This window comes from Cetorhinus maximus, chromosome 20 (genome assembly GCF_964194155.1).
Source record: "Cetorhinus maximus chromosome 20, sCetMax3.hap1.1, whole genome shotgun sequence".
NCBI classification, from domain to species: domain Eukaryota; kingdom Metazoa; phylum Chordata; class Chondrichthyes; order Lamniformes; family Cetorhinidae; genus Cetorhinus; species Cetorhinus maximus.
Genome location: NC_135898.1, coordinates 82,853,155 through 82,871,211, shown reverse-complemented (window position 1 = coordinate 82,871,211; position 18,057 = coordinate 82,853,155). Strand labels below are relative to the sequence as shown.

The following is an 18,057-nucleotide window of genomic DNA, read 5'->3' as shown; positions in this document are numbered from 1 at the left end:
CGACCGTTACCATCTAGAAGGACAAGGGCAGCAGACGCATGGGAACACCACCACCTGGAAGTTCCCCTCCAAGTCACTCAACATCCTGACTTGGAAATATATTGTCATTCATTCACTGTCGCTGGGTCAAAGTCCTGAACTCCCTCCCTGACAGCACTGTGGGTGTACTTTCGCTACATGCACTGCAGCGGTTCAAGAAGGCAGCTCACCAACACCTTCTCAAGGGGCAATTAGGGATGGACAATAAATGCTGGCCTAACTAACGACGCCCATGTCCCATCAATGAATAAAAGTAAACAATCTTCCCCGTCTAAAGCTGTCGACTGATTTGTACTGATATTCCACAAATTTACTTCTGACAATTAATTCCATTATTTTTACACAGAATTTACATAAGATCTAATGTATATTTTTTCAGCGTTTGAACAAAGGCATAATGTCAACGTGTTTCTGATTTTGGAACATCCCCAACGTCCATTGACTCCTTCATAATAATAGTTATGCCTTAGAAATCTTGCTGGTCTCTTGACACTCAGTGATAAATTCCATATATCCCTAGGGATTTATTCACTTTAAGCCCTTTCATGGTTGGTTAGGTCTTCCACCTCAATTATATTGAATTATGTCTTTTGGGGGTGGGTGGGTGGGGGATCTTGGGTATCCGTTGAAAGCTGTTTTTTCCTCTACAGCAGGCGCATAATTCAGTAAATTTGTACTGTTGACACAATTAAATCATTAGATAGAGAATTACATCTGGGAGTAAATATGGCTCAGCAAAGAACTCAGGAAGACAAGGAAGCTTCCAGGCTTAAAGCCAGAATGCTTTAATTGAAATTTTTAAAAAGAAAACAATGGGGCTGCAATTACAAAGTGACATTAAAAAGCGATTGAATAGTCTCATCTGATCTAGAGATTGGGTGTTACTACCATTCCACAAAAATTAAGTTGTTGAATATTTCCCCCTCCCCCATGAGCACACTGCCCTTTCAAAATGGGAAACAGGCTCCCACACGACTTAATGATAAGCACAGCAAGTTAATGATTGGAGGAGTAAAAAGAAGAGATCAGTTGCCATGGAAATTGCTGAAGGAGCAGGTTAAATAACAACTGAGCGATTTATTTTTTGCCCTTCCTCCCTCTGCTTCATAAATAGGTCACTGGAGGTTGGGGGAAGCATCTGCACATGCGCAGCATAAAAATCGAGCTTCCGCTAACTGCGCATGTCCTCTCCATCGCTCCACCTCCGTGGGAATGGGCCTGCAGCGCATGCGCGGCGCCGTTTCCCAGCTCATCAAGAGCAATTGCTGCGTCTGCGCAGTATCGCAGCGCAGCAACCACCGCTTTTGTAAGTGTAGGGTAAAAAACAACATCAATATCGAAGCAGAGGTTTGAGGGCTCGGAAATTACTATAAAAAATTACAAAAAAATAGATAGCATACTAAAAGAAAAAAATTTATGTAAAATACAAGGACTTTGCAAAATAAAAATGGGCGTTTTAACAAACCGGTTGACACTGGTTTCAGGCGGTTTCCGCACTTGCGCAGTAGCGTCACACCCAGCTCCCAGCATCCTCTCTAGAACAACAAATATATAAATTTTTAACATACCGGATTGGAAAATAGAAAATAAACATCGGCGGTTGGATGAAACCAGCAGGAATACGTTAATCTACCCTCACTTCAGTAAAAAAGTCATTTTTCCTGTCATGCGCTTCGAGGCCCAACGATGACGCACATGCGCAGTCTGCTTCCCGTCAGCCCCTGGCGACAATGAGCGACTGTAAAACAGCTAAATAAACATCAAAGTGGGGGGTTTCTGCTCTGCTGCTGATGGTGGTGTTTAGAGGAAGAGCTCTAGATGAAATAATATCGCCGTTTCTGTGCTGAGGCGGGGCGGTGGTCGGTACTGCGCATGCGGAGAGGGTGGGGGAGGGAGGTCCCAGAGTGCTTTGGGGGACAACAAGGGACGGAAGCAGAAAATAGCGAGCGGCTGTGAGGAGAAAAAAAAATTATCATTAATTAATATAACAAAATCGCCGTGCGGTTATTACTTTATAAATATAGATTTTATTTTATTTTTTAAAAAAATTACACCGTGCTGTTCTGTTGGAGGGGTTGTGGGGAGTTGCCCAGGTCGATGCGCGGATCCTGTCGCTCCGAGCTGACGATGGTGCAGAAAGAGAAGGCGGCCGGAGTACTGGAGCAGGGCGACGCCGACCCCATACCCCCCACTGACTCCAGCCCTGCTGCCGCCCCGGCACCTGGGCCTCCCGTCTCCGAGACCGGCCACACACTCCAGTCCGGCGACCCGGCCGCCGCCGTCGCTGCCACCGAGCCGGCCCCCCCGGAGACGGCCGCGGCTAATGGCGGCCTTGATAACCGCCCTCTACCCCAGGCAGCCGATCCGACTGGCGATAAGAAGAAATTTCTGTGCGGTGTGGTGGAAGGTAAGGATTAATTAAACTGTTCCCTCTTCTCCTTCACCCCCCCCACCCCCCCCGGACTCTGGCACAAACTCTGTGTATTTAACTCCCCCCCCCCCCGACTCTGGCACAAGCTCTGTGTATTTAATTCCAGGTAGGATCGAATATGTTTGAAACGTTATTTTTTTAATGTGTCGAAAGTGCGGTTTGTTTTGGTGTTTGGTTGTTTTCTTCGTGGCCGGGGGTGGGGTGGGCTGCTTGTGACATCACAATAATAGCCTCTGCCCCAGGTAAGAAAGGTGTATTCTCTTTACATAGAGGCCATTTCATAGGGAAGAGGGCTGGGGTAATTGGCCGATCTGTGAGATCAAGTGACATGTATGGGCTGTAATTGAGTCCCTACCAATTTTTTTGGGAGGTGTTCACAGTTTTCTTGTCTCTTCCCGCACTTCCCAAAGCAGAGTTTGATATTTTATTGGGCCATGTTCTGTTTGATATGGAGACAAGCTGAGGTCTCAACTCTAATCTTATGGTGAGCTAATTGTATCCACCTAGGTGCTGTACAAGGAGGTTGGGAAAAGCTCAAAGGTTTCTCTTTGTTCAGAATAAATGATCCTCGGTGGAAACTCTGTGGATGCTGGTGAGACTACCCAAATGGGCTATGATCTCTTCTGTTCCCCTATTCTCAAATAAACTAATGATGCTCCCTAAAAAGGCTTGTGAAGAATGGAGGGTTGCTGTTACTTATTGAATGAAAAACTAGTGAACTTGGGAAAAGAGGAGGGGAGAGGTATAATTCGGCCAAATCCATATTAATAAAACTATATATATCCATATAATCAAACATTTGCAGGGCTATGGAGAAAAGGTGGAGGAGTTGGACTAAGATAGTTGCCCTAGCAGAGAGTTGGCATGGGTATGGTGGACCAAAGCCCTCATTATCTTCTGTAACCATTCTATGGTAGTAATAGTGTTAAGAACAGTTTTCCATGGTGCTCTCTACAAGAGTGAGCTTTACCTTCATGTAATTTGTTCCTTTTGGAATAGTTGCTTTTGCTGTACTTGTCCCTGTGACAAGCTATCTGTTCTGATAGCTATTGTCAAATCTTATTAAAATGAGACTGCTATGCTTGTGTGAGCTCAGAGACATTTGAGGTTTGTTTATATGTGGGCTGTAAGGTTTTGCCAAGGGATAATGTAGCAATATGAACAATTTCTGTTAGTCATGCCAGAAATGTGTCTTGTTTTCCATTTTCAATCTTGGGAGTGTGGTTTAGAAAGATTTCGATATAAAAAGGGCATAACTGGTAATTAAAGTGTTATGTCTGTTTGATGAATGGAAGCTAACTTGCCTACGGTGCAGCTTTTTCATCTTAAAAAGATCCATAAACTGTCTAGACAGTTACTTGGTGATAAGGGTATAGTCAATGGGAGAATTGTGGAGGCATGTGTATGTAAACCCTGTTAACTCATGAGTTAAACCTGCTGATTTGCAGAATACATTGCTTATTTCAATAATTCCACCTTTAAAAAAATGCTCAGTTTGTAAATCATATGACTCGCCTTGTTTTTTTAAAAGTGCATTCTTTTTAAGGTTGTATTTAGTCCAAAGTGATGTTTGAACTAAGCTTTAGTGGTTGAGTTTATCAGTAAATAGAAAGGGTGAAAGACATTTGATTTATTAAATAAAACCTAATGACAGGGTAGTGATTAGATTTAGATAAGCTGTGTTTCAGTCAAAATTGATTTTTCAGAAAAATCAACTGATTTTGAGTGGAATACTGTTGCATAAATTAATCCTAAGGAATGTACTTGAATCCAAATATATTGACCATGCTATAGTCCAGTATTGGGGGTTAAGTTGAAGATGTGTATGAATGTTCACTTTGGTTGTCACTTCAAAACCTGAGATATTTTGAATATACTATGAATTGCTTAAGTATGTGGTCAAAGATAATTGGGTCTAACTCCTAGAATCCCCACTACCTCCCAAAATAGTATTCTAAGTGTGGTCAGCTGATGCAATTATGTAAACAATACATTAATTCTTCAAGCCCAGTGCAAAGGGGTATCTAATAGTAGAAATGAGCTAGCCCATTGCCATTGATTTGATTTAGTGGGCAATTGAATAGGAGATGCTTGAAAAAGCAGCCATGTTGGAGGTAATGTCATGACATCTATCTTGTCATCTTTGTAGGGAACAGGACAGTATATTGTGTGTTGGCTTGCGTGGTATTTGTGGAACTAAGTGTTGCAGAAAATGCTTTTGCAGACCGTTAAACAGATTGTTGGAATTGTAATTCTGAAATTGGAGAAGTTTCATTTCTTTGGGTATGCACTTATTGCTCACACATGGAAACAAATTTGGCTTTTTGGAGAGCTGAGTGGAGCATTCTGTTTACATGTATAAATGGCTGAAATATTTCAGTATTCTATTACTGCTAATTCTAGAACAGCTATTTGGCAAGTTCTGCTCGAAGAAATGAATTGTTGAATATAAATTCATGTTCCAATGATTCAAGAGTAAAATTAAATATGTAAAGTTTTGCATTGGTAATCTTTATTTGAAATCTTTGTCTTTTATTCAGCATCAATTTAAAAGGACAGTTTCTAATGGGATAGCATGTGCTAAAATTCCCTTAAACAGGAGAGTATTTGCTGTAAAATGAAAATTAAGCCTTGGCTGACAGACATTGAGCACTTGGCTTTGGAATTAAAAGGAAGTATCTTAAAATAGGGTTATCTGAGGATCCAGTCTAAGGGAAATATCTATATAAATTAGCAAATCTTTCCCTTATGTTGACCACTTTCAGACTCAGGTTTTTAAGCAGCTCACAGGCAGACATTTTGTTTGAAATTCCCTTGATGTGACGACTTTAAAGTTCTGCTTCAGTGATGACAAGAGTAGAGACAGAGGACAGCACACAAGATGTCTGCTCTGAAGTCTTAAGCCAATAGTATTTGAGTCACAATACAGACAAAGGACGGTCTATGAGATAATGTTCTGTGTCAAGATCTAGATTTTTTTTATGTAAAAGGATTTTGACAACACAGTAGTCTTATTGCAAATTTTAGTATATCTCACTTAATGAAATCAGCAGTACTATCAGATTTTCAATTTCCTTTTGCAGCCTGCTTTAAGAAACAATTTTGGGAGCTTTTAAATTCTCTATCTGATTGAAACTGGATTGTTGTGTGCTGCAACTCAGTGGTTTGCTGTGTATTTATTTGAACATTTAGGTTAGTTGGTCGAAGATTAGTGCTTTTAAGTTTGTTAAATGATGGCATAAAATCATTCAACCCATCGAGCCCACGTTGACTCTGTAGAGCAATCTGGTCAGCCCTGTTCTCGCACTGTAAACTTGCAGAGATATGGTATAGTTCCTTCAAGTTTGCATCCAATTTCCTTTTGAAATTATTGATCGTCTCTGCTTACACCACCCTTGTGTTCATTTTGAATTTTGGTTGAATCCCAAAAGCAAATTAAGGATAGATAGGAGAAAAGGCTGATGGAAGAACAACTTTTGAATTTGAACTTGAACTGTCTGGTTGCATAATTTTTTGTACATTTTTTTTTCTCCATTCCATTTTGTATCTTTTTTAACTAAATGTAATTGCCAACTGTTCATTTCTCCATGTTTATCATTTTAGGTTTGTTTTTGTAAGCGCTTGCACTATTGTGTCATATCATGGAAAGATGCAGGGAGAGGATTTAACATTTATTAACTTGTCTTGTACAATTTCTATTTAACTTTTCATTGTGACCCTTGCTGTACTGTCCTTTGCCTTTATCCTTGTGTGCGTCCCTGATCACTGCTGACAGAAGCTTCAGCCTTATTCACTGGAGGTCCTTTCCTATCATTTTGTCTTGCGACCTCTGTTGCCATTAAAGCTTTTGTAGTGTAGACTGAGTTTAGCTTATAATCATGCTTAGAATTGTACAAAGTAGATATGTAGAAGGGATCAAATTTTACATATGTAAACGTTTATAGTAATGTACTTCTGGTTGCTTATGTATTGACAGGCAACAAAATTGTGATACTGTATACTGCAGAATAAGCTAACGGTGGAGCTGAAATTAAGATGTTAACATAGTGTTGACATTTTCCATTAAATCAGCTTGCTGCTCACGTCAGTGCTAGTGTCTATTCAAATTTTGCTTGTGTAGTTCAGTCAACTAACTTGACCAATGTCCTAGCTTAAAGACAGTATACCATGGTTGGTGATTATTTGAGTATGCATATTTGCAGGGACATTAGTGTCAGTAAAGTGAAACAAGTGAGGATGTATGACTTCTAAATTAGGATGGGGGGCATAGAGTCACTTTCCTTTCAAAACCCTGATGCCAAATCCAGTTAACCTGCAATGGTTTTCAACCTACAAATGTGATCTTAGGAGCGAAATATTTGAATTATAAAATAAGAATTAGTGAATTGTTGCTTCATAAATTTGCAACAACTCTAGGTTCTGCAGTGATTGTTACGCTGACTAGATGGGCCACCATTGCCTATAATGCTTACTGACATCAGAGACCCTGAACAGAATATTGCTTATGTCTGTGAACTTCGTAGTACAAGTACCACTCTAAATAAAGATATGTGGGTGACAAGGCTGTAACCCCATTGCTTTGGTTGATATATTGCAATATGTTGTGTTCTTAGATAGAAAGGTGTTTAAGAGCTGTTGCACATTTCTTTCTCTGGTAGTTCAGATGTGCTTTGGAAGAATATGGTCATTTTACTAGATGCAAACTAATCTTATTGCTAATAGAACTCCTCACACAAAGCCACATCTCTTAATAGAACTGTTTGACTCCAAATTATTTAAAAACCTTTCTGTAAAATTGAATGTAATTGCTGGTTAAGGGTTATGATCAGTGTGTAAAATGCTTGGAGTGTTGCTGCTTCTCTTCTCCTCCAACCCCCCCCAAGGGTTTGTGAATTAAATTTGCTGATGCAGCTCTGCCATGTCACTGGAATCTGCTTAAACTGTTATAGTCTGTTTGCTGCAGGAGGCAGGGGCTTGCAGTTTGTGTTCTGACACATTCTCTTTTTCACAAAACTTTATAAAGGAATGGTAACTCACGATTAATCATCTTCATTGGGTCCCTGCTCCAAAACACGTGCAAGTTTCTGTATTCAGCTGCGTGCTTCTGAAAAGAGAAGTAGGGCCTGGGGAAATATATCTGTATACCCTGATTTACTTGACTAATTAGTCCAATTGTTTTTATTCATATTCTTCTTTGTTATAAATCTGGGTGTATCTCTGGTCTCCTATTTTGTACTGAGAACTACTCTAGTTAACAATTTTTGTAGTTGTGATGTAGTTACCCATGTAACAAATTTACCTCAGCCACATTTAAAGAACATAAAAGGCACCAAAATTGTATTTGGAAGCTAGTATTCTGGCAGCATTTCCCTGATGGGTGAAGGTTAGTACTGCCCAGCAGTATTTCAGCTCATTATGCACTGATGGCAAGTGTGTTGCTTTGTTTCGAGAGATGCGTTTGCCACATCAATTTAATTAATATTGTTCCCTCCCTGATCTCGGTTTCTGTGATGTACAGGTGTGTCTGAAGTGATACACTTTCCATCTGGGTTTCATTCCCTTACTGTGGGTATGTATCTGGTTTTGTGGTGGCTTGCTCTTCCTGTGAAATGTGTCATTTCAGAGCTGCCCCAGACTCTCAATTTTGATAATTTTATTTGCAAGACAAACTGTATTATGCTGTCTATAAATGTTCATGGGAAGGAAATGGACTTTCACCAAAGACTTGTGTGAAAACAAAACCATCAATTTTGACTGTAATCCATTTCTGTTGACTAACTAGGATGGAGTACAGGATGCCTAAAGAATCTCTGCCTCTGTGCACTTCAATAGAAAAACTGCTTTGGAAGCACTTCATTGTCTTGGAATATAATAGGCTGTTTGAAAAACATAGTCTCATTTTTCTAGATCTTTTTGAATTCTCTATTTGATTTATTACTGACAGCTATCTTATTTATGATGCTTCATTTAGGACCCTATAAGTGGTGACATTTTCTGTGTCTCTCCTGTCAAACTCTTCCAGAATCACTTACAAGTCTTCTCTTTTTTAGAGATAAGAGCCTCTTGTGATGTGTACATCATCTCAATTCCAGTATTTCTTTTGATTGGCATACTAGCAGAATTAGGAATTCATCATCACTTTTTACGGGTTTTTCCTCCCTCTTCTTCGCCTATTGTAAAACTATTTGTGATCACTTAGATACTTTGGGGATCTCTCAAAAACTATTCTGTGGTAGAGCATCTTTTCTGTGTGATTCTCCTATTCAGTTTTCTCCCTTGTAGAAGGAACCCAGCTGTTGCTTGGTATCGTTACAGCTGAGAATAGTAACTGAAGTGTAGAACCACTGCTTCTTCCTGTTCTTCTCTATTTTTATGGGAAAGGTTTGGATTTAAGATTCATGCCCAAGATGTATTTTGGAAGGGAGAAAAAGAATTATTCAAAAATGTGTCAGCACTGAAGCATTCAAAAGTGGAAATGCTTATTGGATTGTATCAAGAGCGAGGTTTTGATTCTTGCGGTTAAAATGAACATCAATTTTGAATTTTTGTCTTGCATGTTGGGGTGCAATTCTGACAGTACAGTTGATACATTGTTTAGTCCAAATGACCAGTAATATGTGAACCCAGACAGCAAACATCATTCAGAGACTGTCCAAACCTGGGGGGTAGAGGGCTGTAATGATTTGGGGTAATCTTGCCATGTACATGTTTATGGGGTAATAATGAAACTGGAAAGATTGGCTGATTTGTTTTCCTGCATTCCTTTCCATCCCAAACTCAGGCTAGTTATATCTTGCAGACTTTTTGCTTCTATACAGGGAAGTGGCAGTGGTTTAGCATTGTTCAAGTACAGAGCTGGAATGGATAGACATGATTGCCCTTTAGTTCCATACAATTTTCCCCCTCAAGATTACTAATCCATCACCAACCAGCCTTCCAATTTTGGCTGAATGAGTATCACACCTGGTACGCATTTATCTGCTGTGCAGTTGGAAACTCGATTCAGATTCTTTCAACCGTAATTTCTTGTGTTACCATTGAGAATCATGCCATGTTGTTGAATGCTAATTATATTTCCATTGATGATATTTAAGAGTGTCAAATATTTTGCTGAAACCTCTCTGTCCCTCTGCAGGAGCAGAACAATAGTGCTGTAATGTAGATCCTGCAGAAAGGTGCCACTATTAACCAGCTGATTTCCTTTGAGCAATTGAGGGGTAATATTTGCAATGAAAGCCAATAAAACCACAAGTACTAATCGAATAATTTGAGACATGGCGACATGTATAATTTTAGTTTCCTTTTTTCTTATTCATGATGAGGTTCATGACATTATATAGAGATAGGCAATTGGTGGATTGATATGCCAGGTGGTGACATGGAACATTTATGGTGGGTTCATTGACTCTTGGGTTGTTAAGGAAACAATTATTCTGCACTGTGGGGTGCAAGAACAGCTGTTTGAGTGTAAGTCAGTGTTGTGATCACAGTTTCAATCATAGCGTGATGTGTACAAAAAACATTTGAAAATCATATCTGAACATTCCAATGACCTCAGCAATGTGAAAAATGTCATAGACTCTTAGAGCAGCACAGGAGGCGGCGGCAATTTGGCCCATTCTTTGAAAGAGCGGTCCAATTAGTCCCACTTTCCAACTTTTTCACCTTAACTTTGTGTATTAGTTCTCTTTTAAGTTTACGCCCAGTTGCCTTTTTTGAAGATCTTAGAAATCTGATTCCACCACCCTTTCAGGTTGTGTTATGGATCTTAACACTTTGTGTAATATAAAATATTTCTCTTTATTTCTCACTCTTTAGCATTTTAGATGTATGATCTCTGGTTGCCAACCGACGTGCTTGAGGAAACAAACTATCAACACCCCTCATCATTTTGAATATCTCTGTCACAATAAGAAGTTGTGGCGGAAGAATTAATCCAGGCTGGTCTATTGGTTCAAGCTGGTTTATTTTCAAGACAACTCCTCAGAGCCACTGACTTCCAAATAGCTTCCACACAGTGTTCCACCTGTATCTTTTTGTTCTATTTAGATGGGATAATCAATGCCCATCACCTGTTTAACTAGCAATTGTCTTTAACAAGGTGATTGCCACATTGACATCTGCTAAACTTCTCTCCTCTGAGGTGAACAATCCTAGCACCTCCAATCTCTTCAGATCACTGAAGTCCTTCATCTGTTTTTTCATTCTGGAAACCCCCCTCTGTACTATATCTAGGGCCTTTACATCCTTCCTGAACTGTGGTGCCTAGAATTGTACACATTACTCCAAGGCCTAACCAGTGGTTTGTAAATGTCTGGAATGTCTTTGACTTTGTATTCAATGTCCTTATTTACAAAGCCAAGTAGCCCATACATTTTCTTAATCAACATATCAGCTTTTCCTGCCCCTTTCAAAGATTTGTGAATGTGCCGTGCCCCTTTCCTTTTGCATCCACCTCATATAGTTGTAAAAAGAAATGCCATTAGTTCAGAATCTCTGGAACTTTCTGCTAAATATGCACTGCTCAACTGTTTGCCTTGCACGAGTGGCATTTTGCCCTTGGCTGCCTTGCAATTTCTAAGAACCCGTTGAATTTGCAAGTAATTTTCCATTGAAGTCACTGCAGATAGAGCTGATAATTAATAGCCCAAATGTCCCTTTCATGATATGATAATTGTTAGTGCATTGCTAATCAATCTCTCCAGCTAACCTTGTCTCATTTCTGAATCTAACAAATTATTAAAGATTTTCAAAATTGCAGTTTAATGTTTTTTTTCCTTTGAATCCAATCCTACTTTTTCTAGCCCTCTGTCATATGAACTAAAGTAAATAATTGTTCCATGTGCCAGATCACTTGAATATCAGATTCTATATGTGTAGTTTATTGCCACAGTTGTTAATATTCGGCGCCATGAGGTACTTTTTGTTAAATAAGCTGTGTGTGTAATTCTCCGTGTTGGGCATGTTTCTAAAGTGTACCAGAGCTAAACTCTGTGCTTAGTGCAGCCCAGTGTTTTTCACATGAAGCTTTTAGGGCTTTCATAAGCCTATTTGCATTGAATACTGATGGGAGAGAGGGAGAGGTTTCTGTTAAAAAAAAACACTTTTCTCAACCATGGAATGTCCTAAGGGCACTACCATCAATGAACTGTAGTTGATATTGGCCAGGGCACCAGGAATAACTCGCCAGCTCCTACTCCTTCAAATATGCAATAGGTTTTTAAAAATCTTTCATGGGGTGTGAGTGACATTGGCAAGGCCAGCATTTGTTGCTCATCCCTAATTGACCGTGATGAGTTGCTACCTTGAACCGTTGTGGTCCATATAGTGTTAGGTTGGTGGGTGAGGTTGGGGGGGGGGGGGGAGAGGTGTTGCTGGAAAGGAGTTCCAGGGTTCTGACCCAGTAACAGTGAAGGAATGGTGATATAGTTCCAAGTCAGGATGGTGTGTGGCTTGGAGGGGAATGCGCAGGTGGTGTTGTTCCCAAGCATCTGCTGCCCTTGGCCTTCTAGGTCATGGAGGTCACGGATTTGGAAGGTGCCACTGAAGGAGCCTTGGTGAGCTGCTACAATGTATCTTGTAGATGGTGCACGCTGCTACCACTATGCATTGGTGGTGGCAGGTGTGAATGTTTAATGTGTTGGTGGGATGCCAAATGAGCAGGCTGCTTTGTCGTGCATTGTGCTGAGCTTCTTGAGTGGTGATGGAGCTGCATTTGTTATTGCAAGTGGAGAGTATTCCATCGCACCCCTGACTTGTTGATGGTGGACAGACCACCTGAGGGCAGAGGGAGCCTCAGTTTAACATCTGAAAGATGGCATTCCTGACAGCGCATCTCTTCCTCCATGCCAGTTGTATATGAATTGTGTTTAATTCTATGCATGTGCTGGGGATTCACTTGTAACTGGATACAGACTGAAATTGTGGTTGGTGTTAGGAGGTACATGCTTGCAATGTGTAACTGTACATGAATGCTTATACAAGTGTGTAAAATAAATAAAAATTGGATCCTGTTCTTCGGCAACTCTCTTTCCGGACTGTAGAATTCAATACTGCACTGAAGTGTCAGCACTGGATTACACGCTCGATTCTCTTGAGGCTTGAACCCATAATGTTGAGACAGTGGCAAGAGCGCTGATATTTTTAAGAAGTAGAATCTATGTTTTGTGGCTTTTGCTAGAACAAGCAATGTTAGTTTGCTAGTCCTACGGTGTCAGTCTTTTCACTGCTCTACAATGTATTGGCATTGATGGATGTTTTGTTCTTGTATTTCTTTTATTTCCTATTTAATAAAATGTAAAACCATGGATGAGCAGCATCAAACTTTCAGGCACTTTTATGAACCAGATCAGTCAAGTGGAACTGAGTGCACTATTTTAAGTGTTTGCTTTTATATTTTAACGTGCGGCTTTGTTTTTTCCTAGGATTTTATGGCCGCCCCTGGAGCATGGAACAGAGGAAGGAACTGTTTCGAAGGTAAGAATTCGAGGACAAGTTGCCTCTGTTTTGAGATTGGGTGGCCCTTTAAACCCACGCAGCTAATTAAGCTGTCATTTGACGCTGCACAAGAAATCCCATAATTTTTTAGAATAAACTCCTGACTTTCCTTTTTTAGGTACTTGCTATCTCCTCTGGGTTTCTTAACTGAATTCTTGCCTCCGAAGGAAACTATAATGGTATAAATAAAATTGATAAAAGCCATTTGATACATTTCAGGTTATCTATCCAGCTTGGTGATTCCAAGGCTTTCACCTGCTCTGCTTTACCAAGAAATTAATTCCCGTATTGACCACCTTCCTGAGTGAAGATCTTCATGACATTAGTCCTAAATTTGGCTTGCACTGTTCTAGTTTTACTGTATTCTGTTTTCCTCTTTTAAATAGCTACATGATGTTTCCTCTATGTTGGCGCTTTTGAGATGGAATATCTTGGAGTTTTCAAATCTTTCCCCTCAGTTTGGTGATTGTATCCCAGTTTGTGTCCAGCGCTGTAGTGTTGGATACTTTTAATGAGGGGGTTTAATTTATACATCTAATGTTGGTTACATTATTCAACAGAATGCGCAAGTGGGGATTGAACACATACCTGTACGCACCAAAGGATGATTACAAGCATAGGATGTTCTGGCGGGAGATGTACTCTGTTGAAGAAGCAGGTGAGTGCTGTAGCCATGATGTTCCCCTGGTGTTAGGCACTATCTTGAACATTAATTTCCATTTTATTAAAGCCCTGTCTCTTGTTTGTAGATCTAACTAAATGAAACAGTAGTTACGAGAGATAGCAGAATGAGCAGGAATAGGCCATTCAGTAATCTCATGGTTGATCTTATACCTCAACTTCATTTTCCCACCCTGTCCTCATATCCCTTGATTCCCCCTCAGTGTCCAAAGATCTTCCAATTGCACTCTTGAATTTTAGTCACTACTATCTATGATGAGTATTAAGGCAGCCACTTCTTATTATAACTGACCTTCAAAAGAACATGATAATTTTGAACTATTGTAGCCAATATAACCAACCCTCCATTTTATCTGCTTTTGTATCAGCTATGCTTGGCTTCCTTTTAACCAGCAGGAGTAAGTTTGTGAAAGCAGACCTGCATGTGGCAGTGAAATTTAAAGGCAATATTGCTCATCTAAGTGTGAACAAATTGTCTTTGTGGCACCTGTATAAATGTATATTTAGTTGGCTGTTAGAATTGGTTCAGGTTTAGCAACAATTATGCGGAGGTTGTTTTGTGCTACAGTGTGTATATGAGTGCAGTGAAGCTGGCATTAAATACCTTACTTAAATTGAGAAAGTAGTTCACTAATTTGGGACTGAAGTTCCTAGTTTGCAGTACATGTTCTGGCTTAATTTATTAGTTTTGGTTGGGTTCTATATTGGCTAGTAATATGAAGACAGCAATACCGGCCTCTGTGGCTAGTGATATCAACCAGCAGACTACAGCCAACAGAATGACAAGCTGGAGTCCAATGTCAGCTGCCCTTTTTGTTTGCTATAAGATTAACAGGGTCCACAACTCACTATTGGATTCGATAGTAAGATTGTTAAACATGACTAATTGTCCTTCACTCTGTAAGACCTTATAACTAAAACCTAAGAGGAGATTGGCAAGTTGCTATCCTTTCCTAACTCCCTTACAGCAAGCTGCTATGCCTGGATGTTTTTGGGATTGCATCATTTCCGTCCAGGGTTCCTCTGCCCATCCTGAACAGCGCAGTAGTGTGAGCAGCTGCTAGCCCATGCCTTACCAATGCTTCTGTGCATCAACATACACTGCTGTCTGTCCAGTTAGCTGTTTGGGAATTGTCTCTTTCATTCTAGCATTGTGATTTTCTTTTCTCTCTTTCTTTGATGATTATTCATAATGTCATCCCTTATGTTCCAGAACAATTGATGCAGCTAATTTCTGCTGCCAAAGAGCACAGTATTGTGTTTGTCTATGCCATATCTCCTGGTCTTGATATCACGTTCTCAAGTCAAAAGGAAGTTGCTACCCTTAAACGCAAATTGGATCAGGTGAGTGTTTTTCTGATCTATTAGTTCTTTTAAATAAAGTGATTATAATCACTTTTTTCCTTATACATATGTTGATAATTGAAACAAATTGTTTATAATAAAATAATCTTACTTGCCTTTCATTGAATGGTGTAATGGATCTGTTGTGGTAAAAATGACCACTCGAGTCTGAGATTCAAGCAAGCAAAGATTTATTTCAAGCACTTGCAAGGGAGAGAGAGCTATCAGTCAGCCAAGGACACACAAAACTACAGGGTTTACAGCACATATTTATTGTCATCATCCTACTTTTCATTAAAATGTTTCTCATTAATTTCTTAACTAACCATACAATTCCATCAGGCAGATGTTCCCATTATTTCAGCCTTGGGTATGGCCTTTAGTTCCCCCATCACCATGTTCTACATAACAATGAATAGGCTGTTTATACAGGTTGTTAAGGGAGCAATTGCTAACTACTAGTCAGTATCCCCATAGTAACTTTGGTCAAGTATCCGATCATGCTTAGAAAGAGCTCACATAACTACATTTGCCTATTCAAAGCTATTAATGTGCCTTTTAGTATCAACAAATATGAAATCAGTTCAGTTATCCCACTTCAGATCTTTTAGGTTCATCTGAGAGGACAAATGGGCTTGCAGTTTAATCTGAAACCAGGCACATTGCAGTGATGCTTGTGCACTCGCTGGTAATTTAATTCCAGTGCAATACTGAAAAATTATGCACTTAAGTTTCTGGAGTGGAGCTTGGGCTCATTGATCTTTTAAAGTAAGCATGCTGAAGAGCCCAGGTTGACACTTAAACTCACTCTCTCTCTGGTCCTGATATGTGCTGCAATGCTTACCTTGATGATTTTCTCTTGCTCCCCCTCGCTGTTTTTGATACTTTTTATTTGTTCACGTGAGGACATTGCTGGCTAGGCAAGCATTTATTGCCTTTGAGAAGCCGATGGTGAGCTGCCTTCTTGAACTGCTGCAGTCCGTGTGGTGTAGGTGCACCCACAATGCTGTTGGGGAGGGAGTTCCAGGATTTTGATCCAATGACCAGGAAGGTTCTTGGTGATGTGATTCTCCATCTTCCTTTCTTCCCACCTCACCTCATTTTGAGAAGGCACCCCTCTTCCATGGCGGGTGCCTTTCCCAATGCACCATTTAAACATGCATGCTTAGACCTTTCTTGAGTAATAGAGCAGTTTACTTTTCTCCTTGATCCCTTTCTCTTTCCATCCATCGAAGAAAGCTCACATGGTGTTTTAAGTGTGCAGCAATGCTTCTGAACATTGCGTTTCTGTGTTTTATAGGTGTCACAGTTCGGATGCAATTCTTTTGCATTGTTATTTGATGACATTGACCACAATATGTGCCCAGCAGACAAAGAGGTATTCAGCTCATTTGCACACGCACAACTGTCCGTTACTAATGAGATCTATCAGTACTTGGAAGAGCCCGAACATTTTTTATTCTGTCCTACAGGTGAGTGGACAGCAGCAAATCAGTCACTGTCACAGTGCAGCCTGTGGGCAGAAATTCTGTTAGCAGTGAGCCTGTAACAGTTGTACTTCCTTTAAAACGTGTTTTTACTTTGTTCTTGGCTGGGGGAGAAAAATCTCCATGCACTGCTGTACCTCTTTTACATTTGACATTGGACAGCTCCACAGCTGTGCTGAACTCAATACAGGGATCTGTTTACTGGTGTGTAGTAAGCATGTAGAATTGGCTGCTCTGGTTTGCAGTGCTACAGGGACAGTCTTCAATCTGACAGATTTGTAAGTACACATTTCCTGAACTTTGTGTTATTAACATTAAGGCCACAAAGCTTGCTGGCTGCATGTTTCAGTTGTAGAATTGCCAATGTTGTCTTTTGGATTTCACTTCTACCGTAATTGGCCTTTTACTTGGTGTGCTGGAGCTCCAGATGGATCTTTGTATGAATGAGCAACCACCTCTAGTAGAATTTGTGCCTGAATTTGATACTAAATAACGTATTGTGGAAAAAAAATCAGATTTCCTTGTGTTTCCCAATGTTTCTTAGACCACCTGCAATGTGCTCTGCTGTAAAATAATCTGAGTAGCAGTGAAGCATGGGTTTCATGTTGCAAGTGGGAACTTCGCTGAGTTTATTTTTATAAATGCATTTATTGACTGGAGCCAGTGTAAATGAGGGCATTGTGGGAAGATTAAATAGAGTTTGATGTACTACACACTTTGTTGTGTATCCAAATCAGATTTGGTTTATTAGAATAAAGTATAGAATGCAGCCACAGCCAAGTCTAGAAGCATAACAAAATCCAAAATGAAACATTAATCCTATTCCCATAGTTTCAGTGCTCGTGTTACTGAAAGTGAGAACATGTCTTGGTATCTTTGTAAATAATGATTCTTTGTGGCATTTTTCATGGTGGGTTCATTAATTTGTTGCTTACAATAATATCAGTGTTGTATCATGCGCTGCTAGTCTATCTCCTGTGGTGTTCCACATGGTGGGGTGGTGGCATAGTGGTATTGTGGCTGGACTAGTATTCCAGGTAATTACTCTGGGGACCTGGGTTCGAATCCCACCATGGGAGATGGTGAAATTTGAATGCAATAAAAAATCTGGAATTAAAAGTTTAATGATGACCACGAAACCACCGTCGATTGTTGTAAAAACCCATCGGGTTCACTAATGTCCTTTGCGGAAGGAAATCTGCCATCCTTACCTGGTCTTATCTACATGTGACTCCAGACCCACAGCTGCATGCATGTGGCCTACATGTGACTCCAGACCCACAGCAATGTGGTTAACTCTTAAATGGGCAATTAGGAATGGGCAATAAATGTTGGCCTAGCCAGCAATGCCCACATCCCATGAACAAATATATTAAAAAAAAATGGGGAATCAAGACCAAGTTGAAGCGCTTAGAGGGCAAGGGATAGTTGGACCAGCATTGCAGATGCGTTTAGTCTTCATTTTTAGCCATGCCCTCTGTCTTAAATTATATAAAGTAAAATAATTGAAACAAAACTTGTAGCATTTGAGATGCAGAGAAATAAAATTGGTTGGAGCATGGGATCTCTACAGGCTGG

At 40.1% G+C, this 18,057-nt stretch overlaps 2 protein-coding genes across 7 annotated transcripts in view; one reads left to right on the top strand and one right to left on the bottom strand.

The window, feature by feature from the left end:
* LOC144694513 (LIM domain-binding protein 1) overlaps positions 1 to 1,568 on the bottom strand; it is a 98,207-nt gene extending 96,639 nt beyond the window's left edge. Inside the window, exon 1 of the mRNA XM_078565026.1 lies at positions 1,505 to 1,568. The gene's annotated coding sequence lies outside the window, so the exon portion shown is untranslated. The remainder of the gene's footprint in view (positions 1 to 1,504) is intronic.
* A 372-nt stretch (positions 1,569 to 1,940) lies between these two features.
* Positions 1,941 to 18,057, top strand: part of oga (O-GlcNAcase) — a 49,174-nt gene continuing 33,057 nt past the window's right edge. For all 6 annotated transcript variants that reach the window (XR_013579768.1, XR_013579766.1, XR_013579767.1 and 3 more), the window contains exons 1-5: positions 1,941 to 2,446; positions 12,895 to 12,946; positions 13,528 to 13,625; positions 14,862 to 14,992; positions 16,293 to 16,464. Coding sequence is in view for 3 of the 6 variants with exons in the window: in XM_078565021.1 (XP_078421147.1) it covers positions 2,137 to 2,446; positions 12,895 to 12,946; positions 13,528 to 13,625; positions 14,862 to 14,992; positions 16,293 to 16,464 (763 nt within the window). In the remaining 3 variants the exon portion in view is untranslated. The remainder of the gene's footprint in view (positions 2,447 to 12,894; positions 12,947 to 13,527; positions 13,626 to 14,861; positions 14,993 to 16,292; positions 16,465 to 18,057) is intronic.